The 23974-nt window shown below is 39.8% G+C and overlaps 3 protein-coding genes across 9 annotated transcripts; 2 read left to right on the forward strand and 1 right to left on the reverse strand.

The window, feature by feature from the left end:
• The first annotated feature begins 1390 nt into the window (after positions 1-1390).
• Positions 1391-8146, forward strand: LOC113064156 (dipeptidyl peptidase 3-like). 2 transcript variants are annotated; one of them, XM_026234767.1, is made up of 18 exons: positions 1391-1456; positions 1889-2189; positions 2276-2365; positions 2472-2609; positions 2688-2762; positions 3525-3612; positions 3695-3828; positions 3934-4064; positions 4226-4284; positions 4987-5181; positions 5267-5379; positions 5462-5554; positions 5811-5873; positions 5967-6091; positions 6168-6288; positions 6377-6556; positions 7131-7293; positions 7415-8146. In XM_026234767.1, the coding sequence occupies exons 2-18, from the start codon at positions 1920-1922 to the stop codon at positions 7555-7557; spliced, it is 2181 nt and encodes a 726-aa protein (XP_026090552.1). In that variant the 5' UTR covers positions 1391-1456; positions 1889-1919; the 3' UTR covers positions 7558-8146. The 2 variants fall into 2 exon arrangements, with proteins under 2 accessions (XP_026090552.1, XP_026090553.1); XM_026234768.1 differs by lacking the exon at positions 1391-1456 and adding an exon at positions 1743-1767.
• Positions 8147-8807: 661 nt separating this feature from the next.
• On the reverse strand, positions 8808-12432 carry LOC113064155 (ras and Rab interactor 1-like). Its single transcript, XM_026234766.1, is given in 11 exon segments — positions 8808-9125; positions 9221-9387; positions 9593-9724; positions 9865-10173; positions 10262-10763; positions 10840-11378; positions 11578-11669; positions 11764-11836; positions 12035-12098; positions 12100-12150; positions 12244-12432. Coding segments are annotated over 11 exon segments (2433 nt in total). The 3' UTR covers positions 8808-8810.
• A 4139-nt stretch (positions 12433-16571) lies between these two features.
• LOC113064157 (RNA-binding protein 4-like) lies at positions 16572-22579 on the forward strand. Of its 6 annotated transcripts, none has more exons than XM_026234771.1 (7): positions 16729-17100; positions 17563-17926; positions 18011-18860; positions 19032-19223; positions 21085-21129; positions 21413-21506; positions 21945-22577. In XM_026234771.1, exons 1-7 carry the CDS (start codon positions 17080-17082, stop codon positions 21951-21953), a joined length of 1575 nt encoding a protein of 524 aa, XP_026090556.1. In that variant the 5' UTR covers positions 16729-17079; the 3' UTR covers positions 21954-22577. The 6 variants fall into 6 exon arrangements, 4 of the variants coding, with proteins under 4 accessions (XP_026090555.1, XP_026090554.1, XP_026090556.1 ...); XR_003278778.1 differs by lacking the exon at positions 21945-22577 and adding an exon at positions 21254-21316 and having other exon boundaries at positions 16731-17100; positions 21413-21542; XM_026234770.1 differs by lacking the exon at positions 16729-17100 and adding an exon at positions 16572-16701 and having other exon boundaries at positions 21413-22578.
• The last annotated feature ends 1395 nt before the right edge of the window (positions 22580-23974 follow it).

Here is a 23974-nt window from a genome sequence, read left to right on the forward strand (position 1 = left end):
AAAAACCGAAAAGGAATAATTTGTGCAAAATGGTGTCAGAGTTGTTCCATTCTCCTTCTCCTCTAGTGAGGAGAATAAACACAGGCAACGGACGATGTGCCGTCCCAGTGATCTGTTGCATGTATGTGATTTATTGACATTTGCTTTCTGTGATTGGCTTGCTCTAAACCACATCTTTGTTGGCTGAGATAAAGCATGCGGGTCTGACTACTCATTAAATATATATGCATGTATATTATGCTTATCAATTATTTTTGTTTTGTATTGTTTTTTTTACACAACACCACCACCTTTTACTCTGTAGTCTGCTTATATTCATGTTGAGGGACATCTACATTATCTCAATAAGCAGAAAAATGTATTATTTTCTTTCATTTATTATGCATATTTTAGTAAAATTTGTGCATTTTGCACAACGCCTCTATCAGACAACAAAGAAAAGAGAAAAGCTGAGGCCAGTTTAAGGCATAATGCAGCCAATGACGGTTCCTCAGAAGGTACTTGACCCATTCAGACCTCCGAACAAGAGGTTACTATCTTCTCATCTGGCGCCACTTGGATCATCTTGATTCCCTGACTCCACATTGATTACTGTTCCCTCCCTTCAGCAGTGTGCCGGTCTCCCACGACTGCAATAAACACTGAACTGGTTTTAATGTTTGGGGCTTATGCTCAGGGGTTATATATTTAATGTTTGGGGGTTATATTCATTAGAATAGAGGACAGAAACTGAATTCCAGAAATGGAATTTCTTGATTTACCACTTGTTGTTTTTTTTAAGCCTACTACTTGTTTATCATCAATTGACTTACCTCAATGTAGTGAAGTAGTTTTCAAGGTTTAAAAGATATATTGACTGACTAATTTTTTTATTATTATTTAACCTTTATTCTAGTTTATTAAAACTCTATTTGGGGTTGGCTATTTCACCTTCATTATTTATTTCACACCTAAATGTATGCTTGGCCAACTATTCTCATCTCTCAGAAAGCCAGCTCAACAAATAAATGATCATGGGTGGTCGAGACGCTGTTCAGACCATGCAGATAGACAATTTCCTGTTGACAGAAAGGTTATTTTGGAGTGCTGGGAAATGAATTCCATTTAAGTACTTAACTGATAAACAATGCAAGTTCATTTCAACAACATGAGCTAAAAGTTCAGTCTACTAATGCCAGAAATCATATATATCGATACTTTCTTTCTTTATATTAAACATATATGTTAATATTTTTACATACCCACATAAATATTGCTTTTTTACAGAACTATCATTTCATTTGCATATACATACAACGCGACACCTTTTCATCCTTTGTTCCTATTGGTTCTCACACCTGTCAATTAACATTTCAGTCGTCTGATTGGCTGAAGGGCGGGTCATTCCGTTGAATGAGTAGCGGAAGTAGTTTCGAACGCCGGTGCTCATTTTGACAGGAGTGAACGCACAATTCAGGTAGAAGTTGTGTTAGGTGTTGTTATTTATCTCTTGGATATTGCTTAAAGAGAAGCCGTACGTTGGCTATAATAGATGACAAGATTAGTTAAATAGTGAATTATCGCATATATGTTATGCACGGCATACATTTGCGGGATTTCATTGTCTTGATTCCCTGCACTATCGAGTGTGCTAACAGTATTAGCTGATCAGAAAGTCCCAGAAGTGAAAGAGAAACTCTCTTTGTCAGTGCTGGATGACCTTTCAGCCAAAAGTCAAACTTCTGACTTACAGTATCTGCTCAGCTATTGAATTTTATTAGCTTTTGTGTGCGTAGAGACAAGTTCAGATTGAGACTGTGATGTGAATCCCTAATAATAACCAGTTGATTTTGTGCTTTTGTAAAGTAAAATATTTAATCAGTGATTGATGTTTTGTGTGTATTTTCAGTGGAGAGCAATCAAGCTGCCTAAAGACCGAAATGGTGGACTCTCAGTATTACCTCCCTAATGACATCGGGATCTCTGCTCTGGACTGCCGGGTGGCATTCAAGCTCTTGTCTCCCAAAGAGCAACTGTATGCACACTACCTCTCTCGGGCGTCCTGGTACGGTGGACTGATCGTGCTGATCCAGACCTCTCCTGAGTCTGCCAACATCTACGTGCTGCTGCAAAAAATGTTCCGCGCACAGGCGCCACAGCAGCTGGAGGCAGCGGCTACTGCAGCTGGACTGAGCGCAGAGGAGTATCAGGTGAAGCAAACCTGTTAAGAACACCAAAGTTAGCTAACATCCCGTTCTGTATTCAGTTTTAGTAACAACGCTTTGTCTGTTTCCAGGCCTTCCTCGTATATGCTGCCGGACTTTATGCAAACATGGGGAACTACAAGTCATTCGGGGACACCAAATTCATCCCCAACCTACCAAAGGTCAAAAACCATACTTATTATGTCCCATGTGTGGGACCTCTGACAGAATTTGATGTAATAATATAAGTTTAAGTGTTTGATTATTTTTGCCTGTTTTGATATGCAGGAGAAGTTCAAGGCTCTGGTGTGGGAGAGTCTGGCCTTTAAACAGAGCCCTGGTGACGTGGAGAGACTGTGGGGCTGGTGCTGCGAGCCCCTCTACTCCCTAGAAGACAAGCAGAAACAGCTCGGTCTGGGTGAGAAGGTAAAATGAAAATTTAAGATCTCATACTACAATCTGCCTTTTGGTTTGCTTTTTTACCTAATAATGCCTTTCTCCTAGGGGATCTCGGCGTACTTCTCAGGAAACTGCTGCTTAGAAGATGCAGAGCTTGCCCAGAAATTTCTGGACTCTAAGGTATAGTGCATATGTGAGAGATCCGGCTAGTTCATTGAAGTAATATGAAAACTGTGTGGAATTATTGACACAAATACAATATATTTTTTTAATGTTCAACCACATGTGTCTTACATAGTACTGTATATATATATATATATATATATATTTACTATACGTAATCATGTATTTTGATCGAAGGGAACTCTAGTATTAGGAAAATGTAAAGCATTGAATACCTTTAAAGTAAAAGCATCTGCCAAGTGCATAAAATTAATAATTTGGAAGAAATTTCATTAACAATTTACAATAACGTTCATTTTGTTAGCATTAATGAATCTATTAGATGTTCTAAGCTAACAATAAAGAATCTATCAAGAGCATTTATTAATGTAGGTTCATTTCTAAATATACTAATGTGTTTAACATTTCAGGTCGTATTAATGGACGCAAGTACTATGAGCAAATATGAATTAAGCGTTAATAAATGAACATTAGTCTAGGTTAATAAATAGTGTCAAAAGTATTGTAACATTATTGTTCATGTTAGCTAATGCATTAACTTATTTTAACCAGTTGAACAATATTGTAACTTATTCATTCGTTTACATTTGTGCATTTTGGGATAAGCTATTATCTAAAGAGACTTGCATTACATTCAAGGTACACATTTAATTAGTTCTTGCTTTCCCTGGAAAATCGAACCCATGATGTTGTTGTATCCTTACTGACAGCAGCTATTACTGCACAAATGAACTTTACCAATGATAATCATCCTTGTAGAACCTGAGTGCCTACAACACCCGTCTGTTCAAGACTGAAATAGATGGGAAGCGATGCTATGAGGTGCGTCTGGCGTCTGCCGAAAAGGGTGAGTATACAGAGCAGCTAAAATCCAGTTTGATATAATTCACTTTTCGTTCTCTTGACTATTGTCTCCCTCCCATCTGCAGACAACAGTGCTGTTGAAGGAAAGAGTGACGCTTTTTGTGGCAAACATGAATTTAAGGATTCGGTGTTCTCTGTTAAGAAAGGCGATTATGCCTTTCTTATGGATAAAGTGTGTCAGAACTTGGAAAAAGCCAAGGTATGGCAACATTCACCAAAAAAACTGATCCATTGGTACTTTTGAATGTGAAATGAATAGCATGACCTTTTAAAGCATCAGTAAAGGTTTTTTGTTTTGTTTTAGGATTATGCAGCCAATGAGAACCAGAAGAAGATGCTGGAAGAGTACATTCGCAGTTTCACATGTGGCTCAGTGGAAGCCCATAAAGAAGGGTCCCGCTATTGGATTAAAGACAAAGGACCTATTGTGGAGAGGTGACTGAACAATATTTAACAGACCAGGCTGTTGACAGAAGCCTAGATACTTATGTTTCATATTTAGTTTATACTATGCTTGCTCATTCTTTTAAAACCTTATTATTCTCTATCTCTCTCTCTCTCTCTCTCTCTCTCTCTCTTTTTAAAATTTGCAACAGTTACATTGGTTTTATCGAGAGCTACAGAGATCCATTTGGCTCAAGGGGTGAATTTGAAGGTGAGCTCAGATATTAGTGGGTCAAACAAAGTGATGCTCATTGTTTTGCCCAGATTTATTTCTAAATACATTATGCAGAACAAACCTACAGAAGGATGGTTGAACACCTCTTCTATGATTAATATATTTTACATTTAAAAATATATATTAATAATAAAAGCCTAATTAAAAGAATGAATATCTTGAAAGGAAATCTGACTTATTCTTTTATTATTTAATTATTGTTATTTTTATTATTACTATGTCAGAATTTTTGCAGTGGCACATTACATTGATCAAAAGTGTATAATGTTTTTAAAAAAATCTTTAATAAACTATCACAGTTTCCACAGAAATATTCAGCAGCACAGCTGTTTTCTACTTTGATCGTAATAAGAAACTGTAAATATGACCCACCTTTAGAATGATTTGTGAAGGACCATCTGTCACTGAAGACTGGAGTAATGACTTCTGGGAATTGAATTTTGCTGTCACAGGAATAAATTACTTTTTAAAATATATTAACAAATAAATGCAGCCTTGGTGAACATAACAGACTTCATATATGATAAAAAAATCATTCCAAAAGCAATTCTTTGAATGGTTGTGTAAAACGGGAAATGGAACACACAAATTGCTTTAAACAACCGAGTAACTCCTATAGATAGCCAGTTACGACCACTATGTCTCTCTCTCCTCCACACTTACCATCTCATCCACCAGGTTTTGTTGCTGTGGTCAACAAGGCCATGAGCGCTCGCTTCGCTCAGTTGGTGAGCTCAGCCGAAGTCTTACTGCCCGAGCTGCCTTGGCCTCCAGCCTTTGAGAAGGACCGCTTCCTCAAGCCAGACTTCACCTCTCTGGACGTACTCACCTTCGCCGGCAGCGGCATCCCTGCAGGAATCAACATTCCAAACTGTAAATCCCTCTTATCCAACATGTTTTTTCCCCCATGTGCCGTCAGGGCGCATTGATGAACGTTCAACCATTTTTCTATCTGTAGATGACGACATCAGACAGACAGAAGGTTTCAAGAACGTGTCCCTTGGGAATGTGCTGGCAGTTGCATACGCCACACAGAAAGACAAGCTCACCTTTCTTGAGGAGAGTGATAAAGTAAGACTGATGTGAAACTATAAACATGTTGTAATGGAGGCGCAGAATGATGGTTCTCTTCCTCTGTGGCTTATTCCTGTAGGACCTGTACATCAAATGGAAGGGTCCTTCTTTTGAGGTGCAGGTGGGACTCCATGAGCTGCTGGGTCATGGCAGCGGGAAGCTCTTTGTTCAGGTATCAACACAGTGTCATATCCCAAACCTTTGAATGCTAGTGTTTTTTCTTTTCTTCATTGAAACATAAATTCTTCTGTACAGACAGATGTGTTGTTGAGCTATGAAGTTGCCTAAATTTTCTTTTAGCAGTGTGTCTGCTATTTGAGTTGAATTTGGCGCTTAAGCTCTCAATAGAGCATGCTTATATTGACCCAGAATATTTCCTGAACACAAATGTCTCACAGTTGCTTCATCTTATGTTTGTTTTGAAACAGGATGATAAGGGAAAATACAACTTTGATCAAACTGCTGTTCGTAATCCAGAAACCGGAGAACTGGTGAGTTTTTTTCATCGCATTCATTAGTGGATTCCACTTTGTTTTATGCCCTTTATAAATTGTGTGTCATGAAATGTAAATTCTGGATTTTAGATCTCGAGCTGGTACAAGGGTAGCGAGACGTGGGACAGCAAGTTCTCCACCATTGCCTCGTCCTATGAAGAGTGTCGAGCTGAGTGTGTGGGACTCTACCTGTGTCTCAACAAACAGGTGCTCAGGTGAGTCACTGGACATTTAGTCACCTCTGCAGGAATTCACTCAGCTGGATGCTGAAGAAATCTGTGTGTGCGGCAGTATTTTCGGACATGAAGGGGAGGATGCAGAGGAGGTGGTATACGTGAACTGGCTGACCATGGTGCGTGCCGGTCTGCTGGGGCTGGAGTTCTACACGCCAGAGAGCAAGAGCTGGAGACAGGTGAGATGTGTGAATGCCCAGAAATCATTACTGTTTCTCTTGATTGTCTGGCTGTCTTAACGCTATCCTGGATGTCTCGCCTTCGTAGGCACACATGCAGGCCCGGTTTGTGATTTTACGGGTTCTGCTGGAGGCTGGAGAGGGACTGGTTGGTCTGAGGGAGTGTACAGGGGCAGATGGACGGCCAGATGCAGTCATAACACTGGACCGCAGCAAGATATACACAGTGGGCAAGAGCGCCATCCAGAGGTTCCTCTGTAAACTGCAGGTACAGCCTGCTTACTGGGTTCAAATGGAGCTTTAGTTTTTGAACTTAAATCCACACCACATAATCAACCTCCTGTGATCAAATTATTATAATTATACAATAATGTGACTTTATATCAGTGCTATTGTAGTATAATTAATTACTTTAGTTTTTATTAATATCTTGATAGTTCCATTTCATGTTAGTCATTTATATTAATTTTTTTATGTATAGTTATTTTTCTGTATTCATTTTTATTTCTGTTGTAGTGATTTTAGTCTTTCAAGTGAACTAAATGAAAATGTTACCCCTGCAAATATATTTTTATTATTATTTCAGTTAGTGTTTGTCTTATTTAATGTTTACATTAGTGTGACTTTATATCACAGTGCTACTTTAGTTCTCATAATTGTGAATTACATAAATTAAAATATAAATAAGACAGATTTAAGTATCTCATCATTACCTTTAAAAAAAAATCATATTCAGATTATATTATATGAATTATATTCAGAGCTTTTGCAAATAGCCATGGTTCTGTTCAGTAATACCAGATTAGTTTGTATATTGTTTTGATCATTTTCTTTGTGTAAAGGTGCACAAGTCCACAGCTGACGTGGAGGGAGGAAGGGCTCTGTATGAAGGCTATTCTGCCGTGACTGCTGACGGCACCCACGATTTCCTGCGCCTCAGAGAGACGGTTCTGCTCCGTAAGGAAGCTCGGAAGATGTTTGTCCAGGCTAACACCTACATCAAAGGTCCGTGTGCAGCCTCCTTTCATAGCCATGTACCAAAATAGAGCATTCTCATATGATCAGAGACGTAGTAGCACAGAAACACATATGAATAAGAGGAATAATGTGCTTCTATATGTCATAGGTGACGCTGTGGAGCTGGTTGAGTATGAAGGCAGCGCTGCAGGGCTCATCCAGTCCTTCGTCAAACGCTTCCCAGACGATGCCGAGGAGGTAGAGGCCCAGCTGCTGGAAATGACCTGCATGGACTCGTCCTGCTGGTGCTGAGAGGATACATCCTCTCAGACGAGTATTAGACCACACTGAACCACGGCAACTTTCAGAAATGAACAAACGGCTGAAGAGTGCACAATTGAAGGCACTGGTAATGATTATAGAACCATTCACATGTAGGAGGAAGGAAGAACGAACCACACACACAAATGTAACACCCCGTATTTTACCTTTCCCACTGATTTCCTACTTCTTTCTATTTTGTCTATTCACTTTTAAACAAAGGCAACTCTGATTAGTTTTAATTAGAAATTTCTGTTCCTACTTTGAATCAGGCCGCAGCCCACACTTCCCACACGTGCATGTGGAAGCGCTGACAAGAGTCAACTTGCTGTGTGAGGGTGGGACTTATGTAATCACAACACATAACACACTTTCTCAACTTACTTTAAAATGGAAACACACTCTCTGCTACTTTTAGATCATATCTAGTGTAGAGTTCATCTGCTGATTCACTTATCCAGGAGAATATCAATTCTTCACTGGTTTAAAGGATCTTTGGTTGCTCAAAACATGTTGTCGGTGTTCAGTGTGGATGGTGAAAGCCACCAGTCCCTACCAAATAAAACCAATGATTTCTGAAGGGTTTTCATTGTCTTTTACTTTCAAAATGCCAAAACATTTGTCCAATGCATTTCATATAAATATTACCATAATACAAGATGAACAATAAGACTAAATCCAATATCTCAATACTGACCATCTCATAAATTAGATATTTCCATAAATGGTTAATTACTTTACATTAGAAAAGACTAAAATTAAAGAACAAAAAAATGGAGAACAGAGTTGGGGTAATGAAACCAGTCATTAATAGCCAACCTAAAAGAAGATTAAACATAATACACAAACGATTGCTTAATAAATTAGCCTTAGGAAGTATCACAGAACACCAGCTAAACACAATCAGTAATTAGCAGTCATGGACATTAAACAGGCTGATTTGGCATCTTATAAAATCTATAATCTTAAAAATAAAGGTTCCAATGCTATAGAAGAATGTTTGGTTTCCCAAAGAACCTTTCAGTGAACGTTCCACCCCCCCCAACCTAAATAAAATAAACTTTTTTTTTTTTTACTATGAAGAACATATTGTGCAATGGATGTTATTGTTTCTTCATGGAACCATAGATGTCAGAAAACACCCTTTATTTTTAAGAGGTGTAATCCTATCTTACAGTTAACATTAAATAAATGAGCATTATTATTATCATCAGCTTTTCTGTGAGTAATCAGGCATGCTCACATTATGAAGCTGCCTCTGTTAGATCCACTGCACTTCCTCTGTTCAGCTTCTGGGACATTTCATGCTGACTGGACGCCTGGTAAATAAGGGGAACCCCACTCACACCCATGCTCTGCAGGTCTTGAATCTGGGCGTCAGGCGGGAGAGGTGTTAACTCCCCGTCTCTCCTCCAGTACAGGCTGTAATCCTCCGGCTGGTCCACTCCAAACTTCACAGCACAGAGCTGAGCCATGGCTTCACCGTTGAGTGCAGTCTTCCACATTAGGGTTTTTACCAAGCTACTGTCGCCATCTTGAAACAGCACCTTTATAAACCTCTGTAGCATAGAAACAACACAGAGCTCTTGTTTTTGGACTATACTTGCACAATTCAGATGGAGTAGATGTGCTTTGTTCAACCAGTGTATCTGACCTGATGCAGTTTGCTGTCCTTATGACTTGTGGTTTCGTTGCTCCGACGCCGGCTCCATTCTTTCAGAGACTCTCTGGCCTGGTTTGTAAGGCCGCTGGGAGGCACATCCTCTGGCTGACTCTGAATCAGACTCAGACTGGCGTAGAGGCTTGTCAGATAGTAACCGCCTTCAAGAGAATTAATAACAATAATTAATAACAATGACCTGCTTTACAGAATGAAAACTTGAGTTTGGGTAAGAGGATAACACTCGCACTGAAAGTTACCAAAATGTAAAACATATAAAAGTTAGGCATGTATTGATTAGCAGTGGAGCTCAAAATTCAGAAGGATATCTGTAAGCAGTGTATGTGGAGCTGTTTTCATTCGTACCTTCTCCTGTAAGCCAAGAGCTTTCCAAAAGCTCCATCATATACTCCACCTCCAGAGAGATCTCTGGCATATTGCACAGCACCATCACATAGGAGAGAGCAGGCAGGAAGTCATCTGCTCCAAATTCCTGCCCTGTTTTTAAGAATAGATAAACGTTAGATGATGGCTAAGGTAATCCAAGTGAGATCATAAGAGATTTTTGAATGGTATTGTGTGTGCAAAAATTAATCTACATGTGTGAAATAAACCAATGTTATTCCAAAACCCCTTACCTGATTTGTTTCTCATGGCTTTGTAAATGAGTTTGCAGATCTGCAAGAGCAGCAGCACTTTGTCGATGGGCGAGTACGCCCGCTGCATTAGAGTCAGCTTGTGCTTAATTTTCTCAATGCCCGGGGCGTCAGGAACGCCCACCTGAACCCCAAAGAGCTTCTGCGGTGAGACTCCTTTGGCTCTTTGCAAGCTGTCCATCATTCTCTGGAAGGATCCATCTTGTTTGTGCAGGGTCCGAAGAGCCGCATCAATCTGAGGCTTCAGAGGCTTCAGCACACAGCGGAACATGGCCTTTTCCAACGCTTGGTCTGCACACAGGAAAATATGGTTGTATTGCAAGTGTGTAAATAATGCTACCAGCAACATTATTAGGTAAAATCACACTGATTTAAATACCTTTCTCATTCTCAGTCAGAAGAGTTTCTATCGGAGGTTCCAGCTCGCCACACTCCAGAAGGAACGCTTTGGCCTGATTGATGAAGAGACGCAAATCCTGCAGCAGCTGTACAGCAGAGGTCAAGCAATGTGGCTTCAGCGCCTCTCTCTGCTGCCTCAGAAAGTCCTGGACCAGAGCACCAAACGCCATGCGACGGTCACGAGACAGGTCCTCCACCATCCGCGCCACTCGCTTCTCTGGGGCAAAAAGGGATATGAAGGCGGCGCTCATTTTGCGCAGGGCGGACATAGACTTCCTTGGAGGAGGCATGACGGGGTTGCTAGTGCCTCGTGCAAGAGCAGGACGTTCGGGACTGTCCTCCGCCTCGTCGAGGCTGCTGAGGGAACTGCTGCTGTCCAGCTCACTGAGAGACGGAGCATGGCGTTGTTCCAACACAAGCCCTTCCTCCTCCTCCTCATCTTCTTCTTCCTGTCCTTTCTGCTCCAGGATTTTCAGCTGGGCCTAAAAAAGCAAAGCAGTCATTAAAAATTCAGAAACTAAACTGAAATGTCCCATACAATCAGCTCTGAAAAGGTACCTTCTGAAGAGCTTTGGGCATCTGATAGTCTTCTTCAGCAGTGGGAGAGAGGGTAGAGGTGACCTTGGCTTTCTTCTGTGACACTACACAAGGTTGCATATAGTCTGTGGCTTCCTCTATGGCCTGAACTGCGACAGGTGGAGTCATCTGCTTTGCAGCTTTCAATCTGGCTTTGCATTTGGCTTTAGCCAGTAACGGCGGTGGAGGTGGTGGGAGGACAGGGGGCGACAGGGAGCTGGAATTTTCAGTGGAGACACGAACCTTCACACTGGTTTTGAAATGATGACGCCTGCGCATGGCGTTGCGCCCTGGGTAGTCTTGTAGGAAAAGAGGGTTGACAAAACATAAACCTTTGCCTCCCCCATAATCTAGCTCGCAGGGACTCCGTGTTTGGATTGGACAAAGCTCCTGGAACGGGGTGGAGTTTGTGTCGATGGGTGTTAAGCAGTCTTGTGGGCTTGGAGACGGAGGCAAGAGTTCGTCAGCGACAAGAGGTTCATTGCGAGGGCCCCGAACATTTAACTGGGAACTCCAGAACTCTGTGGTATACAGAAGGTCATCGAGATCATGATAACCATATTTTATGATACTGTACATTATAGCTGACTGATTTCTTTTTTTTTTTTTTTTACAATACAAAGAGACAGTATACAAGAAGCAACGATCTACCATGCCTTAGAGGAACGGCTTCTTTCAAACCTGGAGTTCATTTGAACAGACTCAGAATCTTGTACCTACCCACACCCATATGAGAGATTGACTCCAACTGTTTGTGGGAAGAAGCCTTGGCGATTGCTTCAGGCAGCTCCAGAGTGAAAGGAAGAACATCCCTACAGATATACGAGAATCATGGAATAGAAATGTCATATTTGGGGAGTGCCATGCTGTTGTTGTAGGTACAAAATAGTAAATACTAATCCATACCGACTAACACAGTAGAACGCGATGAGTCTGCACAGGTCTGGGAAACTGATAGCTGAGCTTTCCAAAGAGAACGCTGTTGATAAAAGGGAAATGGTTTGGTTAGATAACTCAAGTTAAAAAAAATGTAATTGAAAATAATGTATTTTTAACATTAAAATGTAGATTTTTTTTGTTTTGTTGTTGCTATTTCTCTAAGATGTACTGCTTGTTTACATTTTATTTAAGATAACAAGCTTAATATATTTTATGTAATCTGGCCTTCATTACTCACCAGAGTCCTCTTCTCTGATAAACACCTGTTTGAAGAAAGACGGCACGTTGTCGTCCGCCAGCCGGAACACAAAGCATTTTTTTCTGCGATGTACTTGACCTACGCACCAGGAAGGTCTGCAAGGTAACAAAAGTTTCCAAAAAATGCTGTTAACGTTTACTGTAACATTCTATTTTCAAACCAGATGGTAGTAAGGTTGTGCTGCTCACCCCGGGGGGCTCGCGCCGCAGGATATGTAGAGCTGTAGCTGAGTTAATGGAGAGCTGGAGCCACACAGGGTGTGTTAACAAGAGCCGGTCCAGTACACTGATGCTCCTCAGGGATCCTCTCTGTTGACATGACCGTCTGTCCCCCACGGGCCGAGCGTCAGGATAGTCGTACACCGGGTCACCCTGCATCTTCAGAATGACACTGAGATTTCAACTCCTTTGGCAACGTATCTCGGTTTCTCTTCTTTGTGGTGTTCGCGTTGGCATTTGACAAAAAAAGGAAGTTCTGACCAGTTCTGGAGGATGTCTTTAAGTCAGTAACATAGTTCTCTTTCTTACAGTAAATTATTCATGTACACATCTATGTTTTTCTTACTGTTTTCCTACAATTGCTATTTTCAACACAATCATGTGCCTACTTATTCCTTCTGACCGTTGCTCTTCAATGGCCAAGGGAAACTCCCTCGCTGATTCTGTCTTTCTCCTGGCCATGTGAGAACCATGTGTCACAGTCTTGACTAATAGCACATCTCTACTGTTTTGGTTCTGCATTCACACAGACCATTCAAAAAACACTTGCATTGTTCTTTAAGGACATAACAGAAGCATCATTTATACCAATCTTTATGGAAAGTGAAGAGGAACTGAGATTAAACTTTCAAGAAGTATGTAATAAAGGCGTTTTATTTCGACATGGATCTGTCCTATTCCATTAAAGATAATAATAATGATAATAAAATGTGTGAAAATGAATGCATTAATTCAAAACTTCACCGATGCATCTTATATGATGTACACTAGCTTCTCAAGCTGACACTTAAGTAAACTGTTCACGAGTTGAGTGAGGTTGGTAGCAGGTTGACTCTGTGTGGGCCAGTGTGGAATATTTTTTGGCAAGAACCAATGGCTGCTATGGCAACAGAGGCTTACAAATTCCACTGATCATTCCTACCCGCGGCCACACACGCCTCCACTGTTAAAATTGAGGAAAGGCCAGACACGTTTCCCAAAACTTTATGCTCCTAAGGTCAACTGAGAAGTAAAAAAGTATTACTATAATTTTGATGTTACTTGGAAAATAAAAAACATGTATTTCACTGCAAAAACTAAATTAATAAAGTGCTATATTAAAATTTTCCTCTCAAGGGACCATTTGGTTGGTTCCTTAAAAAAAAATCCCCCTGAATGTAGATTCATGAGTAGGTCCCTATGAAACTTTAAACACTAAATACTTGCACCTTGAATATGACTGTACGCAACTGAATCAGTATTTTTTATCTAAAAATTAAAATGTTTTGCAAATATCATAAACTTTTTGAGTCGTCATACTCACGTTTTTTTAAGGTTTCTCTTATTTGACCAGAACAAAACGTGCCTTTTCACAGGAAATCTAAATGTGGGATATGTAAAATAAATATATTTTGTCACATAACAATGAAAGAAATAATAAGAGATTATGCATTTTTCCATATATATATAAGGAAAAATGCATAATCTCTTATTATTTCTCTTATATATTTATCCCCTTGGTTCAAGGTGATGATTGAATATATGTGTGTGTGTGGGTGTACTGTATATATATATATATATATATATATATATATATATATATATATATATATATATATATATATATATATATAGTACACCCATATATATATGTGTGTATATGTATATATATATATATATATATATATATATATATATACACACAAATATATATACATACACACACACACATATATATTCATCACCTCGAACCAAGGGGCATTGTATAAACTATGGCCACCCCTATATATATATCTGACAAGTGTCTGCTCTGATTGGCCAACTTGACCCTGTGCATTGTGATTGGCCGAACACCGCAAGCACTCGTTGGAAATGTAACTCCCCTTTCCATAATCGCGAGCTTCATCTTTCAAAATGAATGTAAAAACAGATAATAATTTCCTTAGTTTTACCATCAGTTCAAGCTCAACGGGGAAACAGAGTGACGTGACAGACACAGTGATGAAGCTCGTATGTGTTTGCATTACACAAGCCATGGACGGTTAAGACAGCTCACTCCACTGTGACCCTGTCTCTCTCTCTCTCTCTCTCTCTCTCTCACACACACACACACGGCCGCGCAAAACTCTGCATTTTAACATTCAATAGCCAAAACTAATAACAAAACATACTTCCAGTAGTATAGGTTCACGAAACGGTTGTCCATAAAATGCGTTGCTGTTCTGTTGTAAGTAATCTTAAAGATTCCTAAATGCATCTACTTTTGGAAAGCCAAATAAAGTGATTTTGCTTTTGTCTAGATACACACAGCATCTCCCTGACATGGCTGCTCCAACAATAACTGCGGTTACTGAAACCATGCCTTATTCCTTTTGCATTAACATTTGGGCGACATTAAGCAAATATTTCCATATAGTGATGTAGACATTTGGGGGCATGTTTGAACAAGCCGTTTCAGGTGGACGTGGCAAGTCTTAACTTTTATAAAGAATATCTCTTTGGATTTTGAGACTTTAGTCTTTGCAACTTTGCAAATCTTTTTCATTCACCAAGATCTCGTAACACTCCAAAGAGAATATATATATATATATTAAATTGCATCATATGACCCCTTTAACATCCCGAATCTCAGCCAGTTAATCACCCTTAACTGGCCCTGAACTGGGCCAAAACAGGTTTTATTATTGGTGCCAATTCTCAGCCTTAAGTAAACCGGAATCCCCAAATCTGAGCCTGATATAGCCCAGACCCAATTATTAATACAGAATCTTTATATTTCTGCCATTATTCACTTTGTGACATGCTTTGGTCCCAGACAGCAACATAGTGTTGGCCCAGATCCGGCCCACGTGAATTCCATGGGAGCCAAATGTTAAGGAAAATAACTACACTATTTGAAGAGTAATTAATTGAAGGATAATTAGTTGCTAATTACAATCATATTAAGAAACAAAAGAAAATAGGTACAACACACATTACTTTTGCATTTTCATTCATTTTTTTTTTTTTTTGGTATGCCACCCCATGATTTTCTGTGGCCTCCTCTGGGGGTTGGGGTGGTGTTACAATATGTAATACTACTATATGTAGTTGATCATTTCAGTTATACGTTTTTAAATTCATAAAAAGGGCATGAAAACTACAGGGTGTAAACTACAGTCCTGTCCATCTAAGCTCTGCTATAACTGCTGCAGTGCCGCTTCATTTACTGGATGAGCAGAGCAAGTCCAGACTGGTGAGAGAAAGCCTTTAAATATGCACTAGGAAGGAGCAGCTCTGATTTGTAATGCAGGCTGAGTTTTTTTATAATTGCTTCCAGGGCGAGATATTTTCATGAGCTGTAAAATTATATATTTTAAAAATCAATATCTATATATAGTTATAGCTATTTATTTATTTTATTTAATGAATATTATTAAAAATAGAAAACGGTATGGCCAGAATAATAACAAATTAGTAAATAACTAAAATTAACATTAGTAGACTAGTTAATAATAACTAGACTATGTGCAGAGAGAGAATACAATAGATGCATCTTGACGTAATCTCGTGCCTCTTGAAATTCGTTCAATAATGTGTCATCTGTGAAAAGTCATTATTAAACACTTCCTACGAACTTCATTATTAAAAAGGAAAAAAAGAAATCATAAAATCTACATCTTACTCGGGTCTTGTTACTGGGCGCAAACTTCCTCCACGTCTCTTAGAAGAAGGTTAATGTATCAGTACTGTGAATGCCACATGGCACTAAAACATAGTCATAACCAAACACATGACTATGTTTAAAAGCCACGCAGAACAAGAGTCACTTACCTCTGTTTCCCAGGCGCTGTTATTCAAAAAGAACAAACTACACTACTTCGTGACTTTTCCCAAGTGTCAGATCCATGAAATGCTCGGAACTACTTCTGGAAATGCGGAAAGTCCAGGAATGTTGCTTGTTAATTCCCCTTCTCACACACGTTTGAAAATATGCCTACAGGAGTCAGTATGAAACTCTGATTCATGTTTCGTCTACCCACAAGTGTGTTTTCCAGGCGAGCGTTCACACCTGGTTACGCGCATGCGTTGCTGTGACACTTAACAACAAATAAGATATGGAATATATATATATTGTAATTTTGTGTGTTGCCCGTGTCTGTGATTTACCATTATTTATATAAAATGTCACTATATTCAAGATTTTTTTTTAAGTATATGTTTAAATGACTTTACAGCTCAAACCTGAATCCTCAACTCCCAAATTATGTCTCTCTCTCTCAAAAAAAAAATTATAAAATAATTAAAAAAATATATATATTATTATACATTCTTCCATAAGAAATTTTAGACTTTACCTAATACATGCGTCCGGATCCTTCCATCTAGCGTTTGCTTTCACACGGACTAGACGAGAAGAACACCATTGAACAGTCAGGAAACGGATATGCAGTGTCTCCGCCGCGTTAGGTAAGAGGGTAGACAAAACATTTTTTGTCGTTTTGATACATATGTGTTTTGAATCAGTTCGTTACCATTTGGTCGTAATTTTGTTTTACCCATTGCCCGAATTGTATATCAGTGAGTGAGGTCAGCGATAATTTTTGTATTTCCTGTATGTGGTTGCTAATAAGCTAGCAAACTACGCAAGTGCTAACTATATGAATTTTGTACCTTCGAGGCTTATATGAACGCAAATAGTGCATATTATGGGGCTGACATGTGCGAAAGTTTTGAGGAATAAAGTCTTGTTGACTAACAGTTGGCGTGTAAATCGACAGTTGTCTTTAGCAAAACTAGAAACGTTCTAGAAACGACGGCGCAGCCAGATTTTTAGCGCGTGCCCGGATGTGGCGGGATGCTATTGGGGTATGTTTAACTAGAATGGTTTTGTATTTTAAATTGTGTATATCACTCCATTTACATTAAGAGTGGCGCGATGAACTAAAATATATTTAAAAAAAATTTAAGTGTAAAAACTCAAAAAATGTAGTAGATTAAAAAAAAAAGCAAATTATTTGTGCGCCATGTTTTTAAAACGCCGTGATATGTGAGATAGGAACGATTAAACACGTCTGTTGCTAACACCTGTTTACATATATGTAGTTATTTAAATAAGAAAAGCTGATACGTGGCTGTTCTGTTTGAACTGCTCCATTATACATACAACGTGATCGTAATTTGAATTAAGCTTTCTAATGGCTTTTTAATTCAGCTCAAACCGATTAAACTCATGTTCAATAAGCCCAACTGAAATATCTGACCCGTTTAGTTTTAGAATGAATTGGATCTTCCAAAAAGAAAGGAATAAGGCTTGTTCCCTATTTCTAGGTATTCTGGGGTGCAATGGACGACAACAACGCAGTGAAGCTCTTTGTTGGGAATCTGGATTTGGAAACTACACAAGATGACCTAATAGCACTTTTTGCCCCTTATGGAGAAGTGGTGCACATAACTGTACTGAGGCAGTTTGCCTTTGTCCATCTGCAGGGAGAAGGGGCTGCTGACCGTGCTATCCGTGATCTGAATGGTCGAGAATACCATGGCCGGAGCCTTGTAGTTGAGGAATCCAAAGGGAGGCCCCTCAATTCCACCAAAGTATTTGTGGGCAACCTGTGCGCTTCCTGTTCAGTTGAAGACCTGTATGAGCTCTTCTCGGCTTACGGAAAAGTACTTGATTGTGATAAAGTAAAGAGTAAGTATGTGTATAATGCACCTGATTTGTATCAGTGTATCAATACTTTTTGCTCAATATATAACATAATGTGTTCTCTTGCAGCAAAGCCCTCCTCATTAACAGGCTACGCCTTTGTGCACATGGAGCGTAAAGAGGATGCAGAACAAGCCATTGAGGGTCTTCACGGAACCTCATTCATGGGGCGTCCACTTGCAGTGGAGCTCTCAAAGGTACAGCAGACTGCAAACAAGGTCCCATGTGCCAGTTGCGGTGCACATGGCCACTTTGCAGGAGAATGCCCGATCAACAGGCCTTCAATGGAGCACCACCAGAGTCAGGCTGCTGTCTTGGCTGCAGCCGCCGCTGCTGCTGCCGGACTTCCCCTTCAGGTGCAGCAGAGTGTCCACAACTCTTTTTACAATACTGCGAGCACTGACCCAACGTTTGCAGCTCTGAAAGACCTGACCACTTCCAGGGTTGATGGCAAACCTGTCAGTGCTGCGGTCTACGGAGCCCTGGCGAGTCAAGTCTACAGTGCTGTAGCAGACCAGGTGCTGAGCAGGTCGACAAGCCAAGCTGCAGATGGCTACCCCACTGAAGGAGAAGCACCGCCGGGGGCTGCAGCTGTTAACCCAGCCTATGGAGCAAATTCCTCTCTGTACAGTGCCAGTCCAGCTTATGGGACCATGGGAGGCACGGAGCCTGACCCCCAAGCCGTCTTTGAAGCTGCTCGGGCCCGATTCTTTGAGCAGGGTCAACAAGTGCTGGCTGAACAGCAGGCGGTGACCAAATCTGACCGAGACCGAAGTCCGGTACGACGTACGGCCCCATTACTGCCCGATCCAGTTCCCCAGCCGTACTCCCAGACACGACCCAAACGACGGGCCCTGCTCCCAACACCTCCTGGTGGTCCAGAACTACCTGCAGTTAAAAATGGCGACCCAATTGCAAGGTAATGGCATCCTAAATGTTTGGCAACAGAAATCATCTCTAGTAAATATTTATTTTATATATTCATTTTTTTATTATTATTTTCATTAAATGTAAATTTTTGTAAATAAGTATATTCAATATTATTGTTTTGCCCACAAAGCACATCTAAACTCTTCTTTATCCATACCAGGTGCTATGCAGAGTACTACCAACAGTACCAGCAGTACCAACAGTACCAACAATACCAGCAGTACCAGCAATATCAGCAGTACCAGTACAGCTTTCCGCCACCACCTCCACCCGCTCAGATGCCCATGATGCCACCGGGCCCAGTGGATGTGCAACAGATGTCGGCCCCAGGCACCACTGCTTCACCAAGAGTGTATGAGCCAACTTCAACACATAAGGAGCCCCTCCTACGCCGACCTGATTACCCTTACCAACACACATCTGAGTCCCCATATCGATAGCCTCCACCTCACAAGTGTATGCACGCATGTTTGGATGTGAAAATGTGTGTGTGTGTGAGTTTTGGTCCTACATGAAAAGAAACTGGAGGAAAGGGATAAATCTAATTATTACTGCAACATCAGTTTGACTTAGTTGATATTGTAGTTTGGCAGTATAATTTCTCCCCCCATAATGTTAAATAACTTCATCATGTACAGAATGTAGACATTTACAAGGCCATGAAAGTTTTTATTCTGAGCTCCTCGCGGTTTAATTTTTTTCCTTTTCCCCCCAGAAGTGCTCAGAATTGCATTACCTGTCACTTTTATAGATAAAATACTGTTTGACCATTGTGTCGGGTCAGACATTCTCCGAAGTCAAATGATTGTGCCTTGTGAAAATAATCTTTTTTTGTGTATGTACAGACTTTTGTAAAACCAAGTACTTAGGATCAGGTACAGTTTTATTAAATTAATTGTTTAACAAAGGAGCAAGCTTAAAATATCTTAATCCAAATAGTCTTCGTTCAGTTGTATTTGGCTTGGACTGATGTTAAATTTCACAGTGACTAGGAAGAAAGTGTAGTTTAGCTGGAATGTACAAAGGACCTGTGTGAAGTCTTTGTGTGTGTTTGTGTGTGAGAGAGATTGAGTGAGAACACAATGTTAACAGTTCGGCTGATCCCTTAGCTTTCACATGAGCACCACAATCGCATACACATCAGACCGTATTCCGTATATATCCATTTGAGTGAGGGAGGGCATATTAAGATGACACAATACCAAACAAATCCCCAAACCTCTACTAAAATGCTCTAACCACTGCCTCACTTGTGCAGATGGATACACCTGCCCAGTCCGGCAACATTAAAACTGATATTAAAATCGTCATTTGGAAAAGAGAGGGTATGAATAGATTCATTACAAAAGGGACATGCTTGTCACTCAAGAAGCATATTCGTGGTTCTATATGTTTTCCATCGGATACCTTTATTGACTCTGAATGAGTTTGAGATGTCCTTGTTGCTAAATACCAAACAGAACTGGTTCAATAGCCTGCCAGTAGTGAATATACTTGTTTTGCAGGATATAAAGAGCAAACGACTGCCGTCTCTGGCTTTGCATCCCTCTCTTACATGGACCGAATACTTGGGAGTATTGACTTACATAAGTGGAAACCCCTTAATAGATAGAATACGTTTTTTTTACATTTTGTTTCTTCTGAAAGTAGCCCCATGCAATTACTATTGTTTCTCTGACCATTTATTTTGTTCACATTTATCATAGTCTCTTTATCCTTAGAGTCATGTGAATTGATTCCAGGGGCTTCGGGGTGGGAACGCTTATTATTTAGGGATGGGAAGTGTAAAACCTGTTCAGGCCTGACATATAGCTAGTTAAGGCAATTGGTTCATAGAGTGAAACAAAAAAACAGTGAAGTGCTTCATACAATTGTATTTTTTTGTTCTTAAGGGAAAAAAATGTTTTCCCAGTTCATGAACATTTTAGGCAATTCAATTAAACATTCATGTTATAACATAAACTGAAAGTGTGTGAATAATTCATCCAGGTTAAAGTACATGTATCTATCTAGTGCTAGAGGTTTCAATCTTTTATAAAGGGAATTTACCCAAACTTTCATAGCATCTGCAATGGATTTTTTAAGTGATACAGATGTTATAACAGTTAAGTAACTTTCCTTTAGATAGCATTCAGTGCATAATGATTGAAATTGGAAGGTATGGTCAAAAGAATGGCTTGTTTAATCATGTTATGTATGTCCTCTTTTTCTAGAATGCCCCTCAGGCAGTCTTCAGTCTTTCATTCCAAAGAAATATGGTGGGGTACACACACAAATCTCACTTAGAACACAATTTCACCACTATACATTCGACTTCATCTGTTAAACCTCACAGGCAAACATCCACTGTAGTGTTAATTTTCTCAATTTGATATATGATAGAATGCAGATGGACCAGTGGTGACGGTGCAGCACACCAGAGCTCCACACAAATAATTCTACACAGTAAATTAATTCATCTGCTTTGTATTATAAATAGTGCATGTTTCTTGTTATTATTACTGCTGTTCCAGCCACATTTTCCCTTTTCGCTAACTACAGCTATAATGGCTCCCGGGCCTCAGGACGCCAAGTTGAGCATGACGGGGGAAGAGAATTAGCGCCCCACAATTCCTCGGACGTGCTCCCCATTAAGGTAAAGCCATTTGCCCCCAACCACGCCTGCACCTTGTTTATACACTTCCCCATCATTCTAGCACAGCTGCTCAGATCAGGCTAACATCAGCTTATACTGAAAATAAGGTCAACACAATGGGAATGGCACTTGTTTTCTGCTGTGTGGTTGGATCAGTGCCTATTGAGGGGGAATTTGTTTTTTAACAGCCTGAAGTAGTACAAATAACTTTTCATCTCCCCAAAATGCTCATGGTTTGGTATTTAGACTAAAAATATTTTCTGCTTAGATTATTCATATTTAAACTGACTCTTTTTGCCCCAAAAGGTTTTAGTGCCTTTGAGGTTTGTTTTCTCGCAGTATGCTTACAAAATGAGTCGGAAATTTCCAAGCATTTTTTTCAAACAATTGGAGGGAAGAATGGCTGACATTTGCCTTGGCTTGTTCTCTGGCGTTTAGTCTTTTTGAAGCACTTCCAGTTGGTGAGATGAGGCACTCCAACTATCCTTTGAGTACATGAGAAGGGTGCAATGGTCTTGTAGGTGAGTAACCAATGCGTCCAGCTCACATCCACCTCAGCTTTATGTCAACTGCCACTATTTCAGCCTCACAAGATCATAGATCCCACTGCAACACTCTGATTTAAGTTTTTACTTAAAAAAAAAAGGGTTAATCTGTTTTCCTGCCAAATTTAGACTTATAACTGTTATAGGGATTTATTTTTCCATTCTCTCAGCGTAGGAATTGAGCATGCTTTTGTATGTCCATAAGCAAGAAGTAACAAATGTTTTTTAGTTTAACCTAGGGACAGTCTGTTATGAATGTCAGAAAAATGTGTTTGTTAAAGGTAAGCCTATTCAGTCACTCCAAACATTACTTAAAACACATTCCTTTCTGTAATTGGCATTTTAAAAAACTATGTTTGTTAATTTGTCTAATCTTCTAAAAGGTTTTAACCTCAAATCTAATTTAAAGGGGTCATATGATGCTGCTAAAAAGACATTCTTTTGTGTATTTTGTGTAATGCAACGTGTTTACCTTTAAGGTTAAAAAACCACATTATTTTCCATATAATGCACATTGTTTCTCCTCTATGCCCCGCCTTCTGAAACACGTCGATTTTTACAAAGCTTATAGACGGTTTCAACGGCAACAATATAAACAAACGTTACTGCGCGTGCCCGTATTGTGGACCTAACTTAACTTCCGGTAGATTTCCAAATAGAATAAATAACAGCCAAGTCCCTCTAGAGTTGATATTTTTTGATAACAAACAAAACATATTTGCTGTGTGGATCAGGCGGACTTAATGATATGCAAATTCATTATTTGCCAGCAGGAGATGTTAGCATAGACATAAAGCGCGAGAAATAGAGGTTTCCCCAGTAACAGCTGTAAACAAAGCAGAGCTACGCTCATACGCTGCTTTATCACGCATATAACATGCAAGTCTTCCTTCAGAAATACAGCGATATAAAAACACCTGTGCCTCGCTTTGATATTTAAACATATAAATGTAAGGAATTATTAATAAAAGTGCAGTACGTAGCGTTACTCATGTTTATTCAACGAAGCCTTTTTGAAAATCTATCAGTTTTAAAATTTGTGGCGAGTCTCCAAAAATAAAATAAATGTATGGGAAACACACCCCGCAGCACAACCACCTGAGCCCAACTTCAGTCTACTCATCACCTTAACTTTAACTGTGTTTGTAGAAGGCAAGGCACTGCAGCCAACAGACCGGAAGTTAACTTAGGTCCAGGCGCGTGCGCCCGATGAAACCGTCTATAGTTCCGAAAAAGCTAGATGTATTCTGATTGGCCAGCTGTCCAGTGTGTGATGATTGGTCCAATGCCCCCAGTTTGTGATGGAAATGTTACTTCCCTTAACCTACAGTGGTCTCTCCCAGGCCAACAGCATGAGACTCATTCCAGCTGTTCTGCTCGTGCGCATCTCATTACCGGTTCTCTTTTAGCAGTTCAGTCAATGTACTGTTATGAGTATCTGATTACTCGGGATATTGGTTTATTTTGCCTCAGAGGGATTGTAAGGCACGTTTATAAGCCAAATAACTTAAGAAATGTGTGGATTAGTTCGTACTGGAGACACGAACAGTTTCAAACGATTATGTTCAATTTGGTGAACTGGTTTGACCGGTTCCCTAAGAAGATCCGGTCAAATAGAAAGATTAGTTCACAATCCAGACATCACCAGATGAGACAAACTTGGGGTTGACTGTTAACTTTTATAAAGATGATCTCTTTGGGTTTGAGACTTTAGTCTTTGCAACTTTACAGATCTTCTCTCCAGAGAGATAGGAAAAATTGAAATCGCATCAATATGACCCCTTTAATTCTTCAAATTAAACACAAACAATTGTTTAATGATTTTCAGTCTTTCTCACAACCTTCCAATGACCTACAGCAGTGATCCTCAAATCTGGCTCGCGAGATCCAGTTTCCTGCAGAGTTTAGCTCCGATTCTAATTA

This window comes from Carassius auratus, chromosome 46 (assembly GCF_003368295.1).
Source record: "Carassius auratus strain Wakin chromosome 46, ASM336829v1, whole genome shotgun sequence".
NCBI classification, from domain to species: Eukaryota; Metazoa; Chordata; class Actinopteri; order Cypriniformes; family Cyprinidae; genus Carassius; species Carassius auratus.

Coding starts and splice junctions, on each gene's coding strand:
- LOC113064156 (XM_026234767.1), top strand. CDS start 1,920: ATGGTGGACTCTCAGTATTACCTCCCTAATGACATCGGGATCTCTGCT. Junction 2,190..2,275: donor TGAGCGCAGAGGAGTATCAG/GTGAAGCAAACC, acceptor GTCTGTTTCCAG/GCCTTCCTCGTATATGCTGC. Junction 6,557..7,130: donor GGTTCCTCTGTAAACTGCAG/GTACAGCCTGCT, acceptor CTTTGTGTAAAG/GTGCACAAGTCCACAGCTGA.
- LOC113064157 (XM_026234769.1), top strand. CDS start 17,080: ATGTGGCGGGATGCTATTGGG. Junction 17,101..17,562: donor TGTGGCGGGATGCTATTGGG/GTATGTTTAACT, acceptor CCCTATTTCTAG/GTATTCTGGGGTGCAATGGA. Junction 17,927..18,010: donor TGATTGTGATAAAGTAAAGA/GTAAGTATGTGT, acceptor GTTCTCTTGCAG/CAAAGCCCTCCTCATTAACA.